This window comes from Cervus elaphus, chromosome 20, assembly GCF_910594005.1.
Source record: "Cervus elaphus chromosome 20, mCerEla1.1, whole genome shotgun sequence".
Classification (NCBI taxonomy): Eukaryota; Metazoa; Chordata; class Mammalia; order Artiodactyla; family Cervidae; genus Cervus; species Cervus elaphus.
In genome coordinates, this window is record NC_057834.1 from 113,506,263 (window position 1) to 113,529,917 (window position 23,655).

The 23,655-nt window shown below is 50.9% G+C and overlaps 1 protein-coding gene and 1 long non-coding RNA gene across 4 annotated transcripts in view; one reads left to right on the plus strand and one right to left on the minus strand.

Moving 5' to 3' along the window:
- SLC1A7 (solute carrier family 1 member 7) overlaps positions 1 to 23,655 on the plus strand; it is a 51,373-nt gene that overhangs the window by 8,271 nt on the left and 19,447 nt on the right. For 2 of the 3 annotated variants that reach the window (XM_043876855.1, XM_043876854.1), the window contains exons 2-3: positions 39 to 118; positions 16,486 to 16,701. In XM_043876855.1, coding sequence (XP_043732790.1) covers positions 39 to 118; positions 16,486 to 16,701 — 296 coding nt within the window. The remainder of the gene's footprint in view (positions 1 to 38; positions 119 to 16,485; positions 16,702 to 23,655) is intronic. The other variant, XM_043876856.1, reaches the window with a different exon arrangement.
- LOC122677078 lies at positions 112 to 20,339 on the minus strand. The gene is made up of 3 exons (XR_006335708.1): positions 20,049 to 20,339; positions 11,557 to 11,649; positions 112 to 582 (listed from the first exon to the last, which is right to left on the minus strand). It is a non-coding gene; the product is annotated as an uncharacterized LOC122677078 (long non-coding RNA).

Here is a 23,655-nt window from a genome sequence, read left to right on the forward strand (position 1 = left end):
ATCATCTGCTCTAAGCCCAGCTCTTTCTGTGTTTTCAGGAAATTAGTTACTTCCAGTTTCCGGGAGAGCTCTTGATGAGGATGTTGAAGATGCTGATCCTCCCACTGGTAGTCTCCAGGTGAGGGGCGGGTGTTCGGCTGGGAGGGCTGGGGTGGGGTTTCCGGGAGAGGCTTCTGTACAGATTCCGTCTGGGCCCTGCTCCTGCGGTGGGTGTCTGGACTGCAGGCTCCGGATGGCATGGTTGTAGGGTCCTTGTGGGGAGGAGGCTGTGGCAGGGGCTGCTGGAGTCTGGCTCATTCAGTGGCACCGGTTGCTTCAGTCCCTTTCAGTGGACACTTTGTTGACTTAATTTGGAGTGATTTGGAGTCATAGAGATTGACCTGACTCCAGGGTAGCTCAGGGTCAGGGAGTTCAGGCCCTGCTCCCAGGGAGAGAGGCTCTAGGTGATGAATGCAGCGAGGCGTGGGGTAAAGGTGACCTTGGAAACGATCACAGGATGATATCCTGGCTCAGCTATGTGCTGTACTTGCCTGCAGAAACTTGGACAGGTTGTCAGACTCCTCTGAGCCTCAGTTTCCTCATCTGTAAAATAAGAAAAAAAAAAAAATCTACTCCAAAAGGTTGCTGTGAGGACCATTGGAAGCTATCTATTGAGCACAGGCTTTGAGGGCAGACAGGTGGGAGATGAAGCTGGAGGATGGGTTCTTCATCATGAAAGACCTTGAATGCCAGGCTAAAGCATTCAGTCTTTACCCACTTGGGTGAGGGCCAGTGCAAATCCTTGGAGGTCACCTGGTCTCTACCACAGAAGTGCTGGTGAGTTTGACCAAGGCCCTGGTCCTCTCTAGGTCTCAGAATTTTCAGATGTATAATGAGCTGGTGGCTCCAGATGGTGTCCAAGAGCCCTTTGCTCTGAGACCATGGGTTTAGAACCCTTACCTCCCAGGACTTGTGTGCAGGGAGGGAAGTGGACAAGCCTCTGAATCCTGGATTCAGGAGGTTCCTGGATATAGGGGGCTCTGTCCCCCTGGGCAGGGTCATTAGCCTTCTCGGCTTCCCTATTGCTGAGGAGGGAGCCACCCCTCTAGGGTGGCAGAGATAATGGTCCCCCATTATCTAAGAGGCCAGCTAATGGTGCTTTCTGCTGCCTGTAGGAGGCCTTGCCAAGCTCAGTTCAGCTGCATGCAGGCAGCATTTGGGTCTCTCAGGACTCAACCTTCAAGGCTCTGCTAAAAGGCCATTTCCCTCCAGAAGCCTTCCCTGACTCCTCAACCGTCTTCAGTGGTTGCCTCCTCTTCACACATCTTTTGAGTCATTCGTTAAGTCAGGGAATCTGTCAAGGTCACCGGTAGCCTCCCTATTGCTATATCCAAAGGACACTCTGAGTTCTTGCTCTGCCTGACCTGTTCACAACATTTCATACACTTGATAAAATGATTGGTCACTCTTTCCCTCTTAAAACACTCCTCCCTATGACCTTACACTTTCTAGCTTTGTCTGCTCTCTGCCCCTTCATCCCAGTTTCACCCCCCTCTAATCAACCTCTGAATTGCAATTTCTCAGGCCTTTTCTCATCTGTCCTCATGGCTTTAACATACCACCTATAAGCCAAGTTTATAGACCCCCCTCCCTTCTGAGAATTACTCAAACTACCTACCTGACATGGTGTGTGTGTGTGTGTGTGTGTGTGTGTGTGTGTGTGTGCATTCAGTCATGTTCGACTCTTTGAGACCCCATGGACTGTAGCCCACCAGGTTCCTCTGTCCATGGAATTTCCCAGGCAAGAACACTGGAGCGGGTTGCCATTTCCCGCTCCAGGGAATCTTCCTGACCCAGGGATTGAACCCATGTCTCCTGCATTTCCTCTATTGACAAGCAGATTCTTTACCACTGCGCCACCTGGGACGTTGCCTTGATGTTGACTTGATATTTCATGAGGATTTCAATTTAGCACAATCAACATGAGATTTTTGCCCTGTAAACCCATTCCTTTTCCTATTTTCTGCTTGTCAGTAAGTGGCAGCTCCACCTACCCAGTTATTCAAACCTCTGTGTTTATTCTCTTCCCCACCCCAGCTCATCCATCAGTGACTCCAGCTGATTCTTCCCCACAACTAGAACCCATCGTCATCCCCACCACAGGTGCAGACTCCACTGTGATGTCACTGGTCTCCAGGCTTGGGTTTTTGTTCCCCTCCCATCTCTTCTCCACCTGGTGTCCAGAATGGTCTCATGAAAAGCCCATCCGGCCATGCCATTCATTCACCTAAAACCCTTCAATGGCTCCCATGGCATCTAGTATAAACCTCACATCCTTAACCTAACTAGGAGGCCCTTCAGGGTCCTCCCAGCCTGTGCTCCACCTGGTCTTGTGCCTCACTCACTCCAGCATCCTGGCCTCTTAGTTTTGTAAGCAAACCAAACCCTCCCCATCTCAGGGTCTCCACACATCTCAGGGCCTTCCTTCTGCCTGGAGCCTGCTTCCCCAACACTTTCCATGTCTTCCCCTTCCTCTTCCTTTAAATCTCAACTTCCATGTCACTGCCTTAGAAAGGCCCTCCCCATCCATCCCCCTTCACTACCACCTTCACTCTCCCCCATCATGCCCTCTTCCTTTTCTTGCTTAGCACTTACTATGTGTTATTATTCTATATGTATATCATTGTTAACTTGTCTTCCACTGGACTATACTTTCTGTGAAGGCAGAGGCAATATTCTGTTGAGGTTCCACCCAGGAACTTGTCAAATGCCTGGCGCGCTTTAAGTGCTTATTAATACTTGCTGAGTGGATTAATGAGTTCAACAATTGTGCTTTCTGGCATGTGGCCCTGTACTGAATGCTGTAGATGCAGAGATGAATGAGGTTCTGTTTACTAGGAGCTCACAGGCTGTGAGGGAGACTGATGAGGAAATAGACAATTACACAACAGCCAAATAAACATGCTGCCGGAGGAACACAGGACTCTGTTGTTTTGTTTCCTTTTCCCTAGTTGTATAGCAATATTATGGGGCATCTTCATCACCCTTTATTGTTGACCTTACTCACTGCCAGGGTGTTGCCTCTTACTCATAACAGAAACACTTCAAATGAAGTGGCCCTTGCATGGACCCTGGAATCAGGCAAACCTGCCTGGGTTCACATCCTGGCTCTGCTATTTCCTAGCTGTGTGACTTGGGCAAGTTATTTAACTTAAAAAAAAAAAATGTCCCGAAATCAGGGTCAAAGGCCTGGGTCCTAGGTCTGCTTCTGCCACAATCACCAGGTGATCTTGGGGCAGGCAAGTTTACCTGGGCCTCAGTTTACCCAGGCTACCCAGTGATTTTAGGCCCATCCAGCTCTCTGAGTCCTGGCTCTCAAAGGCCTGGTCTCATGCCACCAGACTCAAGTGCTTTCTCTTGGCTGAAAGTGGAATGTGGTATTAACTTGAGAAAAGCCAGTGTGTGTTTATATGTTTCATGTGTTTATATTATATAGTTTGGGCTGGTGCAGAGCAACCGTGTCACTGAAATATGAAAGTGCTGTAAAACTTCCCTATTAAGGGAGAATTAAACCTTCTTGGGAGAAAATGACACATTTCTGAACGCCTAACTGCTCCATCCCTGAGCCTGTCTTCCTTTAGCTTCAACTGGTCTGTAATCCATCTGCCCATCCATCACCCATGGTTCCCTGAGCTCTTGCTCTTGACCAGCCCAGGGCCAGGCATTTTTATCCTCAAGGAGCAGCCCCTCTGGTTTGGGGTTTGTCGCTCAGGACAGAGAAAAATCACCAAAGCAAATTTGAAAATTCAACTGTCAGGCCTCATTCCCAGCTTGCTGAACCAGAACTGCCAAAGGGCCCAAATGAGTTTGTTTTAAAAGTTCCACATGTGTTCTAATGGTTTGAAAAGAAACCATGATGACTTGGGGTCAGAACTTCTGGCTGGAAAGCTAGAGAGCCTGGCTTGAGGGCTGTTGCTCTTCTGTTCCCGGGCCTCCAAGCTGTACCCCCAGGAGACAGAGGCTTCCTGCTGTGTAAATTGCTCCAGGGCAGTACAAGGATACACATCAAGGCACATTTGCTTCAATTCCAGTAACCTGCAAGTTGGGGTCCCAAAGCCTGGCACCCATTCCTCTCTTCCTGGAGAATCTGCCTCCCTTCCCGACACCAAGCCCCTGGTGTCAGGCTGGTCCCCTCGTTAGTTTCTAAGCATGCCGCATACCACCTCTGCTCAGGCTGCTTCCCTCCCACGATGCCCTCTTCACCTCTTAATTAAGTCCCCCTCTATGTTCACAAGGGCATGGATCACTAGGGGTCACCCTAGGGTGTGTCCACCTGTTTTCTGTCTCCATACCTTCCTTCTCTCTACCCCTTCAAGACGAGCCAGAAATCCTACCCTCCTTGTCTTTATAAGTCATCTCCACTCACGCCCTATTCCTGGAGTGGGGTTGGGTGGAGGTGCTTCCCAGCTTCTGGTCCCAGTGGCTCATCGAGGAATTTCTTCTGAACACGGACAACCTCCTTACCATAAAAAGGATCCTGAAGAATATGAATTCGTCTCTTTCTCAGGGACATCACAGGGTCTGGTACATCATATGTGCCTAAGAAATGCTTTTTAAATGAACAAAGAGCAGTGGAAGAAGTTGAGGCAGAATTCAGGCAAGGTTTATGACCAACATTTGAACAATGATTCGGAGTTATCTTTTTAAAATGGTTTGCACTTTAAAAAGTTACATAAGCGGATTACAAACACTGGATAACAAACAATCCTATCATTCCACATCCCTAATTCTGCCCCTATTCTTTTTCTTGAAAATGTTTGTTCTTGTCTTTCTTATTAGTGAATTCACTAGGCCCAGGGTGTGGTCCTTGGCTTACTGATTCAGAAACTCAACCTCATCTGAGCCCCTGAACTGGTCATGCCTGTCCTCTGATACCGGCAAGAAGCAGCCAAATAAACCAAATGTCAATTTCTTCATCCACAGAGATAAATACAATTGCCAAGGAGGACAAATGCACCCAGCCTCTGGCCAGAGCACTTCTCCTGTAGACTCATCACTTGGGGACCTCACTGGTTAAATCTGTGCTGGCAGGACAATTATGTAACGGTATAACCTGTATGAGTCTAGGTTTGCCATTTTTAGTTTTCAGGGCCCAGGTGGTGGAGTTCCATCCTACATGCGTTTAAATTTAGTGAATTCAATTACATGTGATACGAAAAAGAGAGAAAATCTTTTAAAGGAGACAAATGGCTTCCCCCATTCAAAGAGCTATGTCCTGGGTGCCTGTACCATGGGAGAGCTGGGTCCACTTCACTCTAAGTCAGTCTCAGTTCCCACGTGTCTTGCATCTGACACGTGAACATCTCCCCACATGGCTGTGGTGATTCTAGGCCATGAAGAGAGGATTGTATGGTTTCTTTTTCACATCATGGCCTCCAAGTGAATGCCGTCCACTTCAGCTGGTGATCACCTAAAGAAACAGCAACCCAAAACTGGGAGGAAAACTGTCTTGAATGAAAGTATATACCTCCTGAACTTTATGAACAATTTAAGGGATCTTCAAGGGAAAATTTAATTATGAATGGTTTTTGCTTTATGTACTGACTTGAGGAATGAATATGCACAAGCAGGAAGCCCATTTTCTTCCTCTTGAGGCCTGCACCCATTGGCCAAGATCAGCTTATAAGTATTAATAGGTAAAGAGAGAACTGGAACATCTGATCTTGCCACTAGCCCTGTTGCTCTGGTTCCTTCCACATAGTGTCACTGTTGAGCACAGGTTCTGCATGGATTGGTTTCAGCCTAAACACGGCCCTTTGCAGGTACATGTACCTGCTCAAGCCACAGGGATGCTCAGTTCTGGCTCTTAGGTCATACCAGAGAGCTCAGTTGTGGTTCTTCAAAACAACTTCAGTCATGCTCTGAGATTAGCTCACTGAGGTTGAGCCCTGAATCCATTCTCCCCCATGGTGAGTTAGCCCTGGAGGTCTTTAGTGCTGACAGACCTTGGTCATGGGCACACTAGTAAACCCTGATTCTAACTTCAAATTGCAAGAAGCAGTGGTTAGGGTTTTAGTCTCTTTTTTTCTCAGAAGGCCCCTGAGTCTCTTGTGCAAATTAGTGCCCCTTTCCATAACTCGGCAGATTTTAAGGTCTCAAGGAGGGGCACTTCCATCAAACTGCAAGTCTCTCCCTTCCCCTGCACAATGGGTGCCTTCTTGCCTCACAATTGTCACTTGAAAAATTCTTCTAAAAACGAACTCAACTGCAAGGAACACAGAAGCCTCAGACAAAATTTAGAAAGCTCTGCCTCATGTTACATTGGCATAGGAACTAATAGTCTGATGGTTAGCACCTGCCATGGCATTGTACTTGGACGGTGCTAAGGAACTTACCACTCTCTTCTGTCTTCTCTGTGCTCCACTGCTGACTGATTCCATGCTAATTACACCTTCTTTCATTAGAAAAGTCAAGCCTTTGGAGCCTTCCTTTCCCATTTTCTCCCTGTAATATCACTTGTTGCTACCTGGATCCCTTTTGCTTTACATTTATTATTTAACCCAATTTACATTTATGGTTTAACCCAAAGAATACTGGCAACTTCCTGTTCCTTTATGTTCTTGGAAGATACCTCACTGCTGTGCTGTGCTTAGTCACTCCATCATGTTGGACTTTTTGCGACCCCCATGGACTGTAGCCCTCCAGGCTCCTCTGTCCATGGGGATTCTCCAGGCAAGAATACTGGAGTGGGTTGCCATGCCCTCCTCCAGGGGATCTTCCCAACCCAGGGATCAAACCAGGGTCTCCTGCATTGCAGGCAGATTCTTCACTGTCTGAGCCACGAAGGAAGCCCCCAGATTTACCCCAACACCTGTTATTTACCACACTCTTCACCTCAACCATAAGATAGACACAATGCCTTCTGCAAACTTTACAAAGATGTTCCCAGCAGGTGCTATGGGGGGAGGGGGACCATTTTGGCCCCAGTGAGGTTGGACTTTGCTTCTAATGTTGGGAGGTCATCTAAGCCTTGTTTTCACACATCCCCAGACAAGAGTGATGCAAGGAAGCAGGGGTGGGTCAAATCAGCATCTGGATCCAGCTAGAGCCTCCAAATCTCCACTTGCTTTTTGCCAAACTCTCCTCTCCCCTCATTCTTCAACGTCTTAAACCAGGCATCATTCAAGGAAAACTGAATCCATGTGTTTGTGACTCACTGATGCTGAACATGGCAGAATGTTTTGTTAGCTCCACATCATAGCAGAGAAATCCACGAGTGTGTGGGTTATTATGTGAATGTGTGCTGTAGATATTTACACGTGTATTGTGTGAGTGTATGTGTGCACATGTATATGTACTGCTTTTCTATTGTAAGAATTTTAGACTGATTTTTCTCAGAATGAGGAAGTCATGTTTGGCCAAAGAAACCCAAACCTCCCTTCTCCCCCTTCCTGAGGAACTCTAGTTTGGCAGACAACTCCCAAACACCCACGTTCTAACTTACTGGAGATGGTTCTGGGCCAAGCCGCCATTGAAGTCTGGCTTGAGAGCCAGTCTGCAAGGGGCAGTTGCCTGGGGCGTCCCAGGGTAGACAGTCAGTGGGAGGGAGGTAGGAGGAATGGGCAGCTTGCACTTCTGAACTCTACCCTACAAGTCATGGGGCAAATGTTCTTAGCAGAGCCCTGCTGACCTTTCTGATGGGAGCCCTGGGATCACTCTTTGGCCCACTTGCCCAGTCAGCTGATCACCTTACTCATCAGAAGGGGAAACAAAGCCCAGCTGTGGGCTGCGGGTGGGGTCAGACCATCAGCTTGGTGACTCCGAAAACTTCCAGATTTTATCACCCATCACAGACCCCCAGGATCTTCCCCACTTCCAGTTAGAGAATTCCTACTCATCCTTCAAGGATCTTTTCAGCAGCCACCTCCTATGGGAACTCCAGCCTGATTCCCAGGCTGGGCTAGACCCCTGCTCTGGCCTCTCTCAACCCAACCACAACCCAGGGCTTTGTGATGTCCAGCCTGCAGGTCTCTCCACCCACCTGGGGGCCACAAACCCTCCTCCTTTCTTTTTAGGAGCCCACGACACGCAGAGTATGTGTTCAACATGGGGCATTCTGGGGACATATGTGAGTCTGGGGAGGTGGGTGAGATCTTGAAAAAGTTCCTGCTACTCTCCTCTGTGGACAACCACTGTATGGGGAGGGTCAAGTTCAAGAGCCTGGGGCAGGTGGGCCCAGTTGGACTAGACACTAGCCGCCCCTCTGGTAGAGGGAGGGGAAGTAGGGGACCTGTGTTCCCATATCCTCTGGGTGGGTTCTTTCTCTCCCTCCTAACCATGGCATAGGGGCACTGGTCATAACCAGTTATGACGGTTGTCCCAGGAAAGCCGTTCCTAATGGTGGAGGTGACTACCTGTGGCCACAGAGCCGAGTCACGGTCACATGTGGGAAAACTGGCTCCCTCCACCTGACATTCTTTGCTTCACAGAAAATAAAGGGGTAGGAGACTGGAAACTGGATGGCCCCTTACTGCTCTTGGGAACGCAGCCTTCCTAATGAAAAGTGGTTGAGACTGACATATGATCAGACATGAGCTCTCAAGGGCTGCAACTGCGGCTCCTCCAAGCTTTTGCTTTTGACTGAGTTCAAGCTTGTTACTTGCAAGTTCCCAACCCATCTCGTGGCCAGGGGCCTTGGGAAGGGGGACCTCCAGAAGGCAGTTGGGGACACAGCAGCATCCCCAGATCCATGCCTGGCTCCTTGCCACCCCTACTCTTCCATCTCTCACCCCGCCTCACACTCTGAGCCCTGAACTTCATCCCCACCTTCCCACCCACCCCGGCCCCATGGAATCTGCAGTGGAACCAAAGAGGTTTGGTCTGCGTGGCTCCAGGGGCAGGGCTGGGCTCAGTGTAGAAATTCTCTTCCCTGGAGGCAGATGTCATACTGATAAGTATAACTAGCCCACAGTGAAGGTAGTGAGTCCTCTGTCCCCTGAGGTATGCAAACAAAGATGGTAGAGTAATTCCCACCCTTGGGAAGGGGGTGCTGGAGCTAGAAGACCTAGATCTTAGCCAAGTGGGAGCCTAGGCATCCTGCCTTAGGTCTCAGAAGAAGTTTGGCTTGAGGGTGGGGGTGTGGCCGGGACAGCATCGAAGTGCTAACGTGGCACTTGCTACGTGACACAGCTGCCCGGTCTATGGTTCACTCAGGGGAAGGAAAAAGACCTGAGTACTTGGAAGGGCTGACGGGACTCCCACGGACCCCCGGATGCCTCCATCTCTTGCCTGTTGGGTGAACTGCCTGCAGCTGCACCCAGAGGCCAGCTTCGTAGAGCCTCCCTGACTAGGTCAGCCAAGGCCAGAGCCCAAGGACTTGGCTCCTTCCTGTCTTTAACTTCCCAGTGCAGGATGTTGTGATTGTGGATGTTGTCATGCTGGTAGACCAAGGTTCAAATCTACTTACTCACTGTGTGACTTGAGCAAGTTGCTTGCACACCTCCAGTGACTGGGAGCTCACTACTTCTCAAGGAGGTCCCTTCCAGGGCAGGACAGATGTTTCTAGGAAGTTATTCCTGGTGTTGAGCTGAGCTCTGCTTCCTCATGGCTTTTCCCATGGATCCCAGTGTTTCCCAGGTCTGCTCTTCTATGCTCCACAGCCCCTGGCCTCCAGGCTGGCATCACTGTCCCCCACCACCTACCCCAGCTGCCCTCTCTGGGACACACACCTCCCTCCTTTGTCCCATTTCCAGTGGGTCTCAACGTCAAGGGCAGGTCTGTAGCCTCTTCAGCAAGCCCTCCAGGCTTCTAGCTACACAGGCTGCCCTTCGGCAGCCTCATTCCCCAGTGACTCACCAAGCTGGCAGCAAACAAACCCCCCAAGTCCCCCTTCCGCGTGCTGCAGCTGGGGCTCAGCCCTTCTCCACCCCAGTGTTCGTGCTCTCTGTGGTGCTGAAGCCAAGTATGGCTCTGCATGTGTCCATGTTCATCTTCATCAGGTCAGACCAAACTAGCCTGAGTTCTGCTTAGTTCCAACTCCCTCATCCAGCACACTGGCTGTTCCTCCCAGCTTCCCATCCTCTACAAATCTGACCCACATGCTGTCAGTGCCCTTGGCCGAGCCATTGATAAAAACAACCGGGAAGGAGAGGGCTGAAGGGAGAGCTCCAAAGTACAGCTCCAGAGACCCTCCCAGGTTCTCAGCACTCAGAAGAGGGCTCTGCCTGTGATAGTCACTCTCACAGTTCTCAGGAGGCCCTGTGCCAACTACCTCAATGTCACACGGACACACACTGCCAGGGGCACTTTGCTAAACCTGGCAAGGGAACCAAGGCTGGTCGCGATGACTTGTTCTCCAGAGCCCACAATGGGTGCTCACGGTCATCAGAGCTCAGAAGTCACCCCCTTTCACAATCTAGTCTAGAATTTCACCCTGGCTTAACACACACACACATACACACACACACCAGCAAACCTGCACCCATGCCAGGCCAGGCCCTGAGCTCTCAGGACCTAGAACTGAGCCAGATTCTGCCCTTCCCTAGAGGAGCTCACGGTCTGCTTGGGCAGGTGGCCATGGAACATTTGATGACAGCACAGAGGTATGCTGGTAATTGGAATGTGTTGACTACTTGCTATGTACCAGGCACTCTTCTAAACCTAGACTAACCCTCACAGTAAACAATCACTATCCCCATTTTGGAAAAGAAAATAGCAGCCCACTTCAGTATTGCTGCCTGGAAAATTTCATGGACAGAGGAGCCTGGTGGGCTACAGTCCATGGGGTCACAGAGTCAGACATGACTGAATGACTGGGCACATCCCTATTTTATCATCCAGTGGGAACTGAGGTGCACAGAGGCTCAGGAAAGTGCCCGAGCCTCCCACACAGTGAGGGTTGTGTGCAGGCAACCAGGAGCTGCCTGGCCTGGTCTGGTGGGCTCAGGAGGCCCTCAGAAGGAGGAGGTACCTGAGTGGAGACTAGAAAAATGGGCGGCAGCAGGAGAGGACCAGAAAAAAAGCAGGGAGGGCAAGGGCAAGGTAACAGCGTTCCCTCACTGTTCACTGCTTCACTCAGCATGTGTGGGGGCCAGCCTGCCCAGGGCCAGAGGTGGGTGGTCCCTGGGGATTCAGAAGGGAGTGTGCCAGCAGAGTGCCTTGGAACAAACTGGGAAGTACAGGGTGCCCTGGGGAAGTGAATGAGATGGCCACAGTCAGGGAAGGCTTTCCAGAGGAAGTAGGTCTGAGCTGAACTTGGAAAGAGCAAGTGGAAACCAGTTAGGTTGGAGAGATGTGCGTGGGGTGGGGTAGGGGGTACCAGGCTAAAGGAACAACCAGCGCAAAGGTGGTTCAAGGAGCAGCAGTGAGAACGGGGTGGCTGGAGAGGTACCAGTGAGGAGAAGAATGATTCTAAGGCCGTGAAGGAGTGTGGACAGTTCCTGAGGGCCAACGGGAGCCACCACAGACTTCTGACAGGGCGGGGCCCCCAGCAGTCTGAGCAGGCTGTCTGCCCTCCACACTGAAGTGTGCAGGGAGCCGCGGGTACCTCTTCTGGTTATGTAGGGTCACGATACTCACCTCAGGGGTGTGCATGAGAACAGGTGAGGGTCAGTGGCAGCCTTTTTCTCCCTCCTGGTGGAGCCTGGCAACAGCAACTCCTTTCCCCTACCCCTGCAAGTGGAGCAATTACCAGATTACCAGATTGCAACAGACAGGGCCCAGGGGCCAGTCAGCTCCCCAATCACATCAATCTCTTGAAACATAATCCCGGGCCCGGCGGGGTGGCCAGATGGCTTAGGAGGGAGTCCCAGACTTTTGGGCTTCCTGAAGCTCTTCCCAGGGCCCTTGAGGATGTGGGGGGTTCCCAGAAGCACCCCTATTCTGGGAGTTGGGAAGGCAAGTTTACCGAGTCTTCCCTACCTATTAATCACAGAGCCAGAAGGAACATTTGAAGTCAACCTCATGGAATCTCCCACTAAGTCTGGAAGCCTTGATCTAGCATTCCAATGGGTGGCCACCCAGCCTCCACTTGGATACTTCCAAAGATGGGGAGCTCACTACCACAACTCTGAGGGCAGTGGCCACGGGGCAGGTCATGAACTCTAAGAGCTGAACTAAAGAGGTATTACATGGACTGAATCACACTAAAATTACGATTAGCCAAATCTGGAAGGCCTTATACTTCCATAGGAGTTAAACCAGATCTGTACCATGGAGAGTCACTGTGGGAGAAGGGAAACCCCACAGGGTTGAACCCCAAACCCCTGTCCCAGTTTTAACTCTACAACTGACCAGCTGGGCAGCTTGGTCAATTGTCTCCACCCCTTTATTTTTCTTATCTGTAACTTAAACTATGCAGCCCAATAAAGCAGTCCCTGGTCGTAAGTGACTGGTGAACCTTTGAAATGTGGATAAGTGCAACAGAAAAACTAAACTTCTTGTTTTTAATTTATTTAAATTAAAAAATTTAAAACCAGAAGTAGTTTTTATAAGCTTTTTCTAATGATTACACATTGAAATGATAATATTTTGGATTTACTGAATTAAAATATTAAAGTTAATTCCACCAAAAATGAACATCACTTGTTTCTTTTTTTTTTTTTACTGTGACTGCAAAAAAATTTTACATTACAGGGTAGTTCACCTTATCATCCCATCAGGCAATACTGACACAGGAGATTAAGGATCCAATGAGGTAGATGTTCAGGTGTTTGGGGACAGTTAAGGTCCAGACAAATCATGGTCTCTGTGGCTACTGCTACTTGAGGTTGTGTTTTTCATTGCACAAGCAAGACATGCTCATTCTAGAAATAATAGAGAATGTGGAAAAACAATAAAAACAGAGCAGAAATTGACTATAATCCCACCACCCAAAGACGGCTACTGATAAATTTTCTTGTTTTTACCCTGTGCATGACCATGTGACCTAACACTCCATGCAGACCACCCCACCCCAGCTTGTAGGATCTCAGAAAGGCCACTTTAACTAACGGCTTGGCCCCAAAGTCTACACCTCAAAGAGCCCCCTCCAGCTGAATGGCAGGACCTTGAACTTCCTTTCCTGTGACTGTGAGTTCCAGGAGTGGCCGCTGTCTCCTGTGAAATCCAGGCCCTCCCACACTCAGCTCCTGTTCTCCTCGGCCTCTGCCATCACTGTGGTCACCCCAGAACTGCTGGCACCAGCCTGGGGAGGGGAGACGAGGGCCTTCTCTGATATGCTGTCAGTCTGGGGAGGGGCGGCGAAGGTCTGCTCTGTCATAGTGTCAGCAGTTCACCACTGCTGCTCCCACTCCTCCTCAGCCAGTAGGGAAAGCTTTTCCATGCTGGGTGCTGGGAGCGCGGCTCCAGAGTGGAACTGCTTGGGTCCCGGGTGAAGGAATTCTTTCCATTTTACCCATTAGCCCTCTCCTCTCCAGAGCCCCCGTGTCAGGGGTCCCTTTGGCTGGATCTAGGACTGGCACTCCCTTTCTTACCACATCTGGTCTGTTCCTGAGAGGGCACTAACCCCGGGTGAGACTTCTTTTTCCTCGGGGTGACCTATTGAGGGGCCCCTTGCTTCTTTCTGGGGTCTGATTTTCACCTACACCCCTCTCCTGCACAATCCCTCAAGCACATCTATGTTTATCTGGACCATAGAAGCTCCAGGACACCCTGCAGAGAGGGTCTCATTCTTTGCTTTCCCCACTTGACATTAAATAGGAACACATTTCCAATGAAACCATCACTTCTAATGGCTTCATAGAACCCTATTGCATGGATAGGTTGTAACTTTGAATCTAATCTGCCTCAGTGATTTAAGATGGCCCCATGTTTTTGCTCTTACAAATACTACTTCCCTATATACTCTGTTTACTTTGATATTCTCAGACCTAAGGAATGTTTAGTTTTCCCTTTTCAGACGTCCAGCAAATCCTACTAGATGTGTTGTTAAACCCTACCCTCCTCTGTGTCCTCCTTGGGTTGGCACTCAAGGCCACCCCCACATCTGAGCTTAGTCCATCCCTTCTGCCCCACATGTCACCCAACCTCAAATATGACCTGAGCTCTGACCACATTAAGCACCACGGTGTCCCCACACTTTCAAGTCCCTCGGCCTCCCTGTTGGCTTATGGTGTCCCACTGCCTGGCACCTCTGCCCCCATCTCCAAATCTTCTTCATTTTCTAGTGCCCTCTCCTCCAGGTAACCCTTCCTTATTTCTCCTATCTGTAAGTGACCCCTCCCTCCTCTGAATGAAGACAGCATGTCCTTGTCCCCTCCCTTGTGGTACTGATGCAAACATCATGTCCTGGGGTCCACTTATGTCTCGAGTGTCCAGGTCTGTCTTGCTCCCCACCCCCCTCCCAGAGCAGGAGCTGCTTGAGGGATTGACTCTGATTTCCTTCTGTGGGCACAGAGCATGGCACAGAGTGGACATTCACTGCTGCTGCTGCTGCTAAGTCGCTTCAGTCGTGTCCGACTCTGTGTGACCCCATAGACAGCAGGCCACCAGGCTCCGCTGTCCCTGGGATTCTCCAGGCAAGAACACTGGAGTGGGTTGCCATTTCCTTCTCCAATGCATACAAGTGAAAAGTGAAAGTGAAGTTACTCAGTCGTGTCTGACTCGTCACGACCCCATGGACTGCAGCCTACCAGGCTCCTCCGTCCATGGGATTTTCCAGGCAAGAGTACTGGAGTGGGGTGCCATTGCCCTTCTCTGAGGACATGCACTAAAGGACTAAATAACTACAAGGGTGAAAGAGGACAGGCCTGGAGCTAGGGACTGAGTTCAGCCAGCCACTAGTGTCCTGGCTCAGGGCCAGGGCTTCCCTATGGCCTGCAGTAGTTGGACTTGGCTCTGGGGGAGTCTGTTACAGTCAGAGGCCCATTTGGCCCTGAGCTGATGTGCTGGCCCTCGTCTGGGGATAATCTCTCTCATGGATAATGTTGCAGGGCGGCCCCTCATTTCTCCATTCAATCTCATTACCAGCCCTTCAGGATTTACATTTAAGACCCACCCTAAGCCCATCACTAACATATGGTGTCTTGGCAGACAGACATGAATGGAGATTGTAAATACTGACTCATTCACTCCTTCACTCAGCAGACTACACTCTAGCAGTTCTGGAGTGTGGGTTCTGGCTCTACAGGCCCAGCATTGAAACAGACCCAGGCTCAGCCCTGGAGGCACTTTCAGTAAATAGTCAACTGCTTAGTGAGGTGGGACTGGGACAGCACAGGGAGAGTGGCATCCCAGCAAAGGGGTATTACCCCTGTCTGATGGTCAGGGAAGGCTTCCTGGAGGAGGAGACCTTTTAACTGTGTCTTAAAGAGGAGTGGGCCTTTGCTACAGCAAGAGCAGGGTGCTCACAGGCAGCGGTTACAGCCTGGGGTGGGGGAGAGGCTTTCTGTGCTTAGCTCTGATGCTAGATGATGCCTGCTGCAGTCTAACGATAAGAGGAGGTGGATAGGAAGGGATTATCTGCTCTTGTTTACATGATTAAAAACAGACAAATACTTCCTTTATCTGAAAGAATGAAAGGGCTTTGGGGAAAAATCCTTTTGGCAGCAAAGCAAAGTGCAAGCATCTCCTTAACTGACCTCACTTGCTCCCCCCACACCCTCAACCCCCTCACGCACACCCCCAACCTCCCCCCCCACCCCCACCCCCTCACTCCCCACCCCAACCTGCCCCAACAGCCGTGAGAAGAATAGCTCCAGGGTTGACTTGCTCTGGTGGGTGGCAGGCAGAGTTGGGGAGGAGCCAAGAGGGAGGAGACCCACAAGACCCTTCTCACAACCTCCCACGTGGAGAGTCTGGGCCAGCCACAGGGTGGCACCTTTCAGGGAAAATCTAACCATGCTCCATTTTATAGATGCAGCTCCTGACGTCCAAAGATGGACGCCTGGGTCACAGAGCCAGATCACCAACTCCCAGCCCACGGCTCTAACTCACTCCCTCATTCAGTCTCAGGCATGAGTTCATTCAAAAGCCTGCATTAACCACCTGCCTGCGGCAGCACTGAAAACTCATGCTGGGCACAAAGGACACACAGACCTGCCCCTCTGCTCACACGTCCTCAATCTGATGAGAGAGACAGACAGTGACAACCAGGGTCATGAAAGAGGAGCCAGGAGTTGTGGGGACTCTTCCCATGGGGTCCTAACTCTGGGGGAGAGGCAGGTAGTCCAAAGAGATTTCACTCAAGAGGTGGCACTGAGCTTGGTCTCATCTGCTGGGTAGGAGTTGGGCAACTGAAGGGAGCTGCTAAGAGGACAGAAAACAAAAGAAAGAACATGTGGAAAAGTCTAGAAGTGTGAATGGGCTTGGCTGATGACACCGGGCAAGGGGACAAGAGCAGAGGGGGGCTCGATGGAGCCAGGGGATTAGGGGTGGGAGGATCCCCATGCCTGCTCATTCCCAGGAGCTCTGCGAGGATGCCGGGCAGAGCAAGGAGGGAGTGAGAGTGGGTGCACCTGAGTGCCTGGCCTGCCCACCCACAGACGCTGACACCCACCGCTCTCCCAGCTTGATGTCCGGCCTTGCCTCCCTGGATGCCAAGACCTCCAGCCGCCTGGGCATCCTCACCGTGGCGTACTACCTGTGGACCACCTTCGTGGCGGTCATCGTGGGCATCATCATGGTCTCCATCATCCATCCGGGTGGCGCAGCCCAGAAGGAGACAACTGAGCAGAGTGGGAAGCCCATCATGAGCTCAGCCGACCCCCTGCTGGACCTCATTCGGTAACCCCCGCGGCCAGCACCCTACTTGGGAATGCCACACCCGGGTGGGGCTGCTGACTCCACAGACCCAGCCCTGCCTGTCACCCAAGGAGCGGGAGAGGGGGTGGGGACAGGTGCTCAGGGTCTTCTCTTGATCGCTCATGGTCACAAAGGGTCAGCCACAGAGGCCACACTCTGCCCCCTCCACCCCATGCTCCCCGCGGGCTCACACTGAACTGTCCACCCCCATCAGGACAGGATGAGCAGGCGGGCAAAGGGGATGCAGTAAGGACATTCGTCAGGAAGGCAACAGTTGCACAGAAGTCCTGAGCTGGGTGCAGTGTTGTAGGGAGAAGTCACGGGCCATTCTGGGTCCTGAGGTGTAAAGGGGGAAGTGGACAGTCATTGCTGGAGAAGTCAGTTGGGGCCAGACCATGAAAAGCATTGGGAACCTAAATTTTAGGAACCTTTACCTTAAAGGCCACAGGAAATGGGTTTTAGACATAGGAGTGCCATGATCCAATTCAGAAGGCTTACTCTGTCTGCCAGAGTGCTGGTGGATAGGATTGGGGGCGCACAGCCAGAGAGGAAGACAGAAGAAAGGATGGGGCCAGGGTGGTAGCAATGGGCCTGGGGGAGGAAGGAAGACTGAAGGCCGCGCAGGAGGTAAAATCAGCAGGAGACGGCGAGATGGGGGGAGAAGTGGAGGAGGTGGGGCTGCTGATTTCAAAGGCATGAACGTGTCTGGCCTGGGCACCTGAGTGGGCAACAGCATGGTCGCCAGGCCAGAGGACAGTGAGGAGCAGGTGTGGATCTCCTGGGAGAGGTGTCACCTGGTGGTTGGCTGCTGGATTTGAATCCTGTGGGGAGTCTGAGCCAGAGATGGAGGTTGGGAGAAGAGCAGATAGAGGCCTTAAGAAGACCCCGATGGCAAAGGGGTCTCCCAGGACAGTGTGGGTATGGACAGCAGGGCTGGGATTAAACCCAGGGAAGCACCACATTGGAAACAGTTTACTGGGCTCAACAGGGTGTCCCATTAAACTTGCTCTGTGGACTTCTTCTGGTCCCTCCCATTTTCTTGCTAATTTCAGATATAAGAAATCCAGTCCAGGACTTGCCTGGAGGTCCAGTGGTTAAGACTCCCCACCCGCCAATGCAGTTTCCATCCCCGGCTGGGGAAATAAGATCCCACGTGACACACTGCACAACCAAAAAAAAAAAAAGAGAGAACTCGTAAGAAATCCAGTCCAACCTAACAGTAAAACTCTAAACTCATTCCATTTAAAACAGATCCTGTCCTAGCCTTTTGCTGATTCAGACATGGAAATCGGAGTGAGGAAGAAGGTCATAGGAGGCTTCTCCTTCTTTCTTGCTCCATCTACTTCCCTGTTGCTAGCTCTGGGGCTGCACAGCAGAGAGGGAGAGGGATGGCTAGCAAAGTCCTCCTTCACTGGAAGTGGAGTGAGCTGGGGTAGGTGCTCCCTGATTGTATTTCTTCAGGGGAGCCTTTGTGGGCTCTTTGGTGCCCCTCCTATCACTGGTATCTCTCACCTGTTGTCCCCTTGACTCAGACACTCCCTGCACCATTTGGCTGCTCAGGATGCCCTCCTCAGCCCTGACCTCTGGTGTCTGGGGACACCTCACCACCACTCACTCCAGTGATCCTCTTAGGCAGAGTCCCTTCTGCAAAGTTCACATTGGCCTGTGGAACACACACACACACACACACACACACACACACACACACACACACATGCACACATCCTTTGTGGATATGCGGGCCTTTCCCAGGTCCTTTGGACATGAGTCAGGCCCCAGGTCCTACACGCCGCAGATCCTAGAGGACACAGCCAAGGTCTTTGAGTAGTTCTCTTGACTTAAAGTGAAGGAGAAGCAGTCCTCTCGTCCCCTATGGGGGTAGATGCCCAGCATACAATCCCTCTCTCTCCCTTTCTCTTTCTCCCGAGTAACCCTTGCCCTCTGTATCAGTCAGCTGTTGCTGTGTGACAAATCATCCAAAGACCTAGTGCCTTGAAACAACCACCACATGTCTACAGGTCAGATGGAAGTTCCCGCTGACTTGGACTGAGCTCAGCTGAGCTGGCTCATGTGTCTGCAGGCAGCTGGCCACTCCACTGGGGAAGAGCTGCTCCAGGATGATCCTGGCTTAGATCTAGCTGTGCTCCTCATGTTCCCTCATCTTCCTGCAGGCCAGCCTGGATTTATTTCATGGTGGTGATGGGGTTCCAAGGGAGAGCTAGCCTGGGCATGCTCTTATGAGGAAGATAGAGGAACAGAGAGGGAAGCAGAAACATGCTAGTGTTTTTGTAAGTCTCTACTTTAGCTGAGTCCACTAACATCCTACCAGCCAAGAAGAGTCATGTGGCCATGACTTAGGGTGGGAAGGGATAGCAATGTGACAAGGCAAAAAAGTTGTTGTGCCCTGTCTCTTTGTCAGCCCATGGACTGTAGCCCTCCCGCCAGGTTCCTCTGTCTATGGAGTTTTCCAGCAAGAATACTGGAGTGCGTTGCCATTTCCTACTCCAGGGGATCTTCCCAATCCAGGGATCAAACCCACGTCTCCTGCATCATCCTGCACTGACAGGCAGATTCTTTACCACTCAGCCACTTGGGTATCCAGGTGTGACAAGGCATCAATGAATAAGGGCCATTAGTACAATCAAGCGACCACTCCCTCCATCTTCTCCATTCTCCAGGTTCTTTTAATCCTTTGAGATATGTGATGAACAAAGGATCACAAAAGTACCTGCAGTTTTGTTCCTGCTGTGTGGTTCTCACCCACAGGGTCAAGAGTTCCAAGCAAGGTCTGCTGTAGCTACCTTTACGTGCCTGGTGATTCCATCAGTACAATGGTGTTGTACACTTTCTGTACACTGACACTGCCAAATTTTGTTTCCAGTGGAAACCTCTCACCTGCACTCCAGATTCTTCCATGCACTTGTCTAAAGGCATCTCAAAATGAGCACATCCGAAGCTCAACAGTTGATTTTCCCCTAATCTGTCCTTTCCTCAGCCCTCCCATCTTAGTCTGGTGTCTCTTTTTCTCTCATGTCCTGCATCCAGTCTTTCAGCAAATTCTGCCAGCTCTCTAATATCTTAAACCTTATGCCTTCTGTCCCTCTACCACTTCCACCTTCGCACAGACCATCATCACCTCTCTCTTGAGGGTCCAGTATGGTCACCTGCTTTCTCTCTGCTTCCCTACAGTCTGTTCTCAGCACAACAGCCAGATGGATCCTTTATAAACCTGCTCACAACCTGTCACAGGTTGACAAAATCCACAGTGTTCACTGTGGCCTACAGGCCCATCATGATCCACCCCGCCATGTACAGGTTGGGCCTCTGACCTTCACTCCAACTCTCTCCTGGCTCCAGCCTGCTGGCCTCCATACAGTCCTCGGAACGTCCTTTGGATCCTGTCTCAGCACCTCGGCCTCCTCGCTGCCTCTGTCAGGATAGTCCTTCTCTTGCTCCGTTTACACCTCTGCAGAGGGCCCTCCCAGCCTCTCTCTCTTCATAGCCGGTCTTAGTGCCTGCCATTACCCTATCTGTGTATTTCTGTCTCTCTTACTGGAATAAAGTATGCTCCGGGAGGGCCAGTTGTTTAAAAACCATCCTGCTGTATCCTGGAGCCTAGAGCAGACCCACAGAGCGGAGGCGCTGAGTGCTTGCTGGTTGCATACGTGGGAGGCGGGGACATCTGTTGCACCGGGGCCTGAAGCCCCAGTGGGGTTTGAGGCACTGACACGGGGAAAATGGCCAAGCACGAGGTGTCGAGGCCCGGGTGAGTCTCTGCCCACAACCACCCTGGAGGACGGTGCAGAGCTGCTGGAGCAGGAGGAGAACCAGGAAAGCTGATGTCCTGGAAGCCAAGGGCAGAGGAATTTCGAGAAGTTTCATGTCTAAGACCCACTATTTCTAAGATTTGGTGCCTATGAGTCATCATTTCTTGGAGCCTATGATTCGAAACAGCCTTTCCCTGTGGTGGAAGGAGTCTTGGCGCAGGGGGAGCCCCCGCCCTCCCCAACGGCCTCCCCTGCTCAGGGGCTCAGGGCCCTGGATCATACACACATGTCAGAGTCAAATGTTCCAGGAGGAGTCCCTGCTCTCAGCTGCTTTTCACGTGGTGAAAATTGATACTTTTGGTTTGAGGTTTTTCTCCCAGTCGCTCTCAACCCTGAGCAAGTTTTTTTGCAAAGCTGGGTGGTTGGACATCGCTGTCACCGTGTCTCAGTCAGAGAGCGGGGCTGCAGGGGGGGATCATGTGCTTCCCGCAGGGACTCTCATCTCAGCTCTATGGGATTGCTGTGTGGCTCTTGGGGGCCAGCCCCCTCCCCGGGCCTCTTCCCCCAGTGAGTTTCAAGATCCCTTCTAGCTCTGTGGTTCTGAAACACAAAGGCCTAGAGGCCAGTGAGGAGGCTTCTGGGCACGGGCAGAAAGTTCTGAGGCAGGTTCTGGGAGATGAGGTTGGCAGAACGGGGTAGAGCTCAACCTTGCAGACTTGATTCCAGGCTGAGGGGGTGGCTGCTCTACTTGAGAAGGGGGAGGCCAGTGGGTTTGGGAAGGATGGATCAGAGCAGGGTAGCATGGGGTGGCCAGGATGTGCCTAGAGGCATGCAGATGCCCTGGGAAGGGGTGAAGTCACTTCAGTCGCCTTCAACCCACTTTTATTAAGTAACTTCTCTGGGCAGAGGCATTGGACTGAGAGCTGGTGGGGAGAGAGGGGGGCGGGGGGAGGGGTGCGAGGAGGGAGGGGTGCGGTGGGGAGGGCAGGAGAATAAAGGTCCCTGCATCCAGCCATCAATCATCTTAGGACAGACAGATGGGAAGAACGCCCTGGATAGCCATTCTCGGAGTCCTTTTCTAGCTCTGAGGTTCTGAGAGGCTGTGCAGAAAATGAAGGCACCAGCAGGAAGGTTAAAGCAGCCGCCTCACCCTTGCTCTGGCCCAGAGCAGATGCCCACCAAGTGTTGAAAACAAGAGTACAGGTGACCAGGAGAGGGAACTAAGAAATGGAGGCAGACATGACTAAGGAAAAGTCAGAAAGATGAGGGTTTCAATTGAACAGGAAAATAAGGCTCACAGCATCCTTCAGGATGGGAAGATATACATTGTATCTCTCTAAGATGCTTCCAGAGGAACACAACAGGCCATGTCCCTGGATGACTCTCCAAGACATGAGTTCATTTCCTAGGACTCCAAGTGGGGGCTCCAGAAAACTGATGTCTGCTCACAGGGCAGCCTCCCGGGACAAACCCAAGCGAAACACCAATCAGAGCTGGGCCCCTTCTTTGTTTTCTAATCTTTCAAAAACACCAGAGAGATTAAGTCAGCTTGGCTCTATTTATAGCCCCCAGTCACCCCTTCAGGGATTGGATGAAGCTCTTGGGAGCTGTGCTTGGAAAGGAACCATTCCCACCTTTGGAGTTTGGGCTGGGGATGTGGGATTAGGGGTGAGTTTGGGAACTTACAAATAATAAGTGAGGTGGACCGTGGCCTTGCCCCAGGAGACATGCAGGGAGGCCTGGGGCAAAGTGAATGGTCTTGGCCGACTAATATCTCCCAGGCACATTATGTCTGAATTTTATGTAACTACCACCAGGAACCCAGGTCTCCTGGGGAAAAAAGAAAGGCTTCCCATGGGTCTTCAAAACCAAAAGAAAATGTATGTTTTTTCATTTGATAATCAAAAGTATAATTGCTTATAAAAATCTGAGGATAGGACTTCCCTGGTGGTCCAGGGGACACAGACTTGATCCCTGGTCAGGGAAGACCCCACATGCCAAGGGGCAACAAAGCCTATGCACCATGACTACTGAGTCTGCGGGTCACAACTACTGAAACCTGTGCTCCTAGAGCCTGTGGTCCGCTACAAGATAAGCTACAGCAATGAGAAGCCCGTGCACCATAGGAAGACCCAGTGTAGCCCCCCGAATCTTTTTAAACAGTTAAAAAAATCTGAGGATAAGCTTGTTGATAATAATACAGCTACATGCATCAGGAAATGCTTTTGGCTGCTAGTTAAGAGAAACCTGAAGCAGCAGAGGCTTAACTAATGTAAAGATGTGTATTTTCTCTCCAATAAGCAGACCAGAGGTGGCAGTTTGTGATCACCAGGAGCCCATGCTCCCTCCACCTTTGTGCTTTCCCATGTTTATTTAGCACTTGGCTTTTCTCATCAGTGTCTCATGGTGCAGTGAGGCTGCTAAAGCTCCACCTGTTATGTCCATGTCCTAGGCAGAAAGAAATGAGCTGGAGGAAAGGACCAAAGGGTCCTGGCTGCATGAACATCTTTGCAAACTTTTTCCAGGAAACGCCACCCAATCACTCCCACTTACATTGCATTGACCACCCCTCTGGAAAGAGAGGCTGGGAGACAGGGCTTATTGTCAGGGCCCTCTTGGTCCCTGTAACAGCCTTCAGTTTCTGTTAGTGAGAAGAAAGAATGGAGACCAGGTAGACAGCTAGTCATCCCTGCCACAGCACATATTTTAAATTATTTTCATTGTTAAGGACACTGTAAAGAGATGAATGCGTGAGGTGTAAGTTCTGTTCGCTTTCTTACGTGTGGCCTTTTGAATGCTCTTGGTTTCTGCTCAGGCTAGAGTGACTTTCCTTCTAAGTTTTCTTAGAGAAACACTTAGTCACTCGAACCTACTGGGACTGTTTCCAGGAGACATTTTCAAACTGCTATCACTGGCGCAGCGTGGACATCCTTCACTCTGGTCACGAGTGCTTGGGCCAGTGTGCCTGCTGTTAGCTTTGGCTATGCTTGATTTCCAAAGCCCTTGCCAGCAGCCGTTGTTCTGGTGACAGAAATTTGCTTATCACTTATTGAAAAAAATTCTCAGGTGAGCTTCTTCAATCTCAGCTCCTGACCCTGCTTTCCCTCTCCCTTGTGACAATGCTGAAATCAGTGGGGAAAACCATGACCATTCTCTGCCTTGGCAGTTT